The sequence below is a fragment of the Copidosoma floridanum genome, unplaced genomic scaffold, assembly GCF_036245765.1.
Source record: "Copidosoma floridanum isolate Cflo_tuat_1 unplaced genomic scaffold, Cflo_Japanese_pri ptg000021l, whole genome shotgun sequence".
Classification (NCBI taxonomy): domain Eukaryota; kingdom Metazoa; phylum Arthropoda; class Insecta; order Hymenoptera; family Encyrtidae; genus Copidosoma; species Copidosoma floridanum.
The window spans coordinates 32,689,588-32,692,382 of record NW_028321898.1 but is presented as its reverse complement, the minus strand read 5'-3'; the positions used below and the strand labels follow the sequence as shown (position 1 = coordinate 32,692,382).

The window sequence follows — 2,795 nt, the reverse complement described above, 5'->3', positions numbered from 1 at the left end:
GGAGTAAAATTTTGCTTTTGCCAACTATTAGCTGTAAACACGTTATTTTGATGTCTCTGGATAAACAGTGCTTCAATGGTGCAGAGATCAAGGAGGAGGGATGAAGACGCGCCCGCGTGTGTGCCGTCAATTGGTACACGAGTCGGCTCGAGCGTGTCAGCGAGGAAAGCCGCGCCAGTGATTGAACAACAACTAGCAACAGGCGCGTGTGAGCGCAGGATCTTGTTCGGTGTGCGCCCGCAGAACCGACACTTGACTCGACGAGCAAAGCCAACCGAGCCGTGCATGCCAAGACACACTACACAGCCACCCTCCGAACCAACAACTCGTGCGTGTGGCTGCTCCTACCCTTGTGTTCTCTGCCTCCCTCGGTTTCACCTGTCACCTCGTGCGCGATCCCAAATCGACAATTGAAAGTGCTTTCTTTGCGGTCGGTCGCAAAACAGGTGAATTTCCCACCTATACGGTGTCTGTGCTTTCTACAAAAACAGGTTTTTTTTTTTTTTTTTTTTTTTTTTTTTTTTTTGTGGTGAGTGTGCCAATGATAAACCAAAATATACACGACGTGACACCGGCTGGACCAAAGATGCGCTAAAAAATGTTGCTGGCCAACGCAGCGTCCGCAACGCCGTTCGGTGTCCGGGACATACTTAGCGCGGAGCAACAAATTGAAATGGATTGCTATCACCACCACCAGCACGAGCACCAGCATCATCATCATCATCAAACGACCTTACCGATGGTCCCGTCCACAAACGAGCAAATCCCCCACGCGGACTACTACGGGTACGGCATGATTCCGGAAAACAGCTGGGACCTCCAGGACAAGCTCAAGGAGCAGAGTGGCGCCGGGGTCGGTTGCTACCAGGGCTACGGGCCGATGAGCCACGTCCAGCAGCTCAGCCAGGTCGCGCCGCCCTACCAGGAAAACAACCCCTCGGCCGTCGTCGAGGACGGTAATTATACATGCCGATGCTTCGTCGCGTTAAAACTAGTAGCGCCGACGTTTGTCCCTCATTGTTATTACCTTATTCGCAGGAAACTTGGTGACTTCGAGTAAAACGGAGCTCAGGAAGAACCAGTCCGGCAAGCGGGTGAAGCGAAAGCCCAGGGTGCTCTTTTCGCAGGTGAGACGACGCATTTAGCTTAAAAATTGGCCTCGTTCGATCAGAGTAATGACGAGCCAAATGCGTTTCAGACCCAAGTGTACGAGCTCGAGCAGAGGTTCAAGCAGCAGAGGTACCTGAGCGCGCCGGAGCGCGAGATGCTGGCCCAGTCGCTGAAGCTGACCAGCACCCAGGTGAAGATCTGGTTCCAGAACCGGCGCTACAAGAACAAGCGGGCCCGCCTCGAGGAGTCGGAGAAGCTCCAGCCGCCGAAGAAGGTCCCGGTGCCCGTCCTCATCCGGGACGGCAAGCCGAACGTCCAGGAGGTCCCGAGCCCGGCCTACTGGCCCTTCCGGCCCGAGTGCGCCAGCAACGCGTCCCCGGAGTACCACATGGCCGCCCCCGAGTTCGCGGGCCACCCCGAAGTGGCCGGTAGGTCGAGTCACGGGGCAGTGCCGGCCGTGGAGTACCGCGCGAATTTCGTCCCCAACACCGGCGAGGACAGGGCACCGAAGATCGAGTACAAGGGCCACCAACACTGCGCCGGTGAGCTCGCGCCCTTCCCCGACCCGAAGGCCCTCGAGCCCAGCGTGGACTTTAACTTTGGGAATTACGCCAACGCCAACTCGTACCAGGTGCCCTACTACAACTTCACGGACACCGATCAGAACTTTCAGAGGCTGTGGTGAACGGCTCGTTGATACGTACATACGTATTTATATGGACGCGTTGTGTTTTTCATGGGTCTATAGCATGGGTGATGACCCTCGTTTGCTCTCGTTGTGCGTTGATCACCATACGTCAATTACCTAATGGTTTATGTGTATAAGGTAAGGGGTTTGCACGGCTGCCTCAAAAGACAATTGGCCTGGGGTGTATAAGTAGAGCCTACTTGTGTTGGTGCATATTATATTGTTATTCGTAAGACATTTTAATACAGTGTAGTACTTATGGAACCAAAGAATATTTTTACCCTTTCGTGTGGAATAAAGACTATAATGATTTTTCACGATGAGTATATTGCTGAACCTCTTTTTTCATTCAACTCTCTCCCCCCTCGTGCAAAATAACCGCGAAAATTTGACTCGATGATTTTTTTTTTCATGCCAAATGGATAAATGAGCAGATGCGTGGGCTTTTTTTACTGAAAAAAAAAAATTTGATTTGTTGCTCGGCTATGGTGATACGGGCCAGAGAGAGGCACTCCAGGGGAAAAACGAGCGGAAACCGCTTCAAGTGCCCTTTACGGAAGTGAACGTTAAAAACAAAGCCAAGCGTACGTTTTCATCCCCGATTTTAAACGCCGCGATCATTTCGGTTATTGTGGCTCGAAGAAACTTTTCCTTGGCAAATGATTCTGATGAAAATGAAAAAAAAAGAAAAAAACTCCGAATGAATAAATAAACAAAAAAAAACATTTAGAGCTTCGATGTAAGAATCGTCACCTCGGGTAGTGGGGGGGGGGGTCCGGAGCGAGCGAAAAAATTAATAAGTAAAGTTATAAATAATTTCAAGACCGGGAGCGCCATTAGACGCTATAAATAGCCAAAGCTCCGACAAGTTGAGCAAAGCCACGGAGGCTTTTAGGTTATCTCGAAGCAGCGGGTCATCTGGCAGTCAAGTGTCTACGTATAAAACGTTCGCACGCGCCCCGCGTACACCGTCTATACATTTGTACGCGCGCGGACC

At 51.3% G+C, this 2,795-nt stretch overlaps 1 protein-coding gene across 1 annotated transcript; it reads left to right on the top strand.

Annotated features, from left to right (window-relative positions):
- Positions 1-598: 598 nt before the first annotated feature.
- LOC106642975 (homeobox protein Nkx-2.3) lies at positions 599-1,795 on the top strand. The gene is made up of 3 exons (XM_014357918.2): positions 599-956; positions 1,039-1,127; positions 1,199-1,795. The coding sequence occupies exons 1-3, from the start codon at positions 599-601 to the stop codon at positions 1,793-1,795; spliced, it is 1,044 nt and encodes a 347-aa protein (XP_014213404.2).
- The last annotated feature ends 1,000 nt before the right edge of the window (positions 1,796-2,795 follow it).

Bases quoted from the DNA above. Each gene is read 5' to 3' on its own strand.
- LOC106642975 (XM_014357918.2), top strand. From the start codon at position 599: ATGTTGCTGGCCAACGCAGCGTCCGCAACGCCGTTCGGTGTCCGGGAC. The intron at 957-1,038 runs GTAATTATACAT...CCTTATTCGCAG, and splicing joins CTCGGCCGTCGTCGAGGACG to GAAACTTGGTGACTTCGAGT. The intron at 1,128-1,198 runs GTGAGACGACGC...AATGCGTTTCAG, and splicing joins CCAGGGTGCTCTTTTCGCAG to ACCCAAGTGTACGAGCTCGA.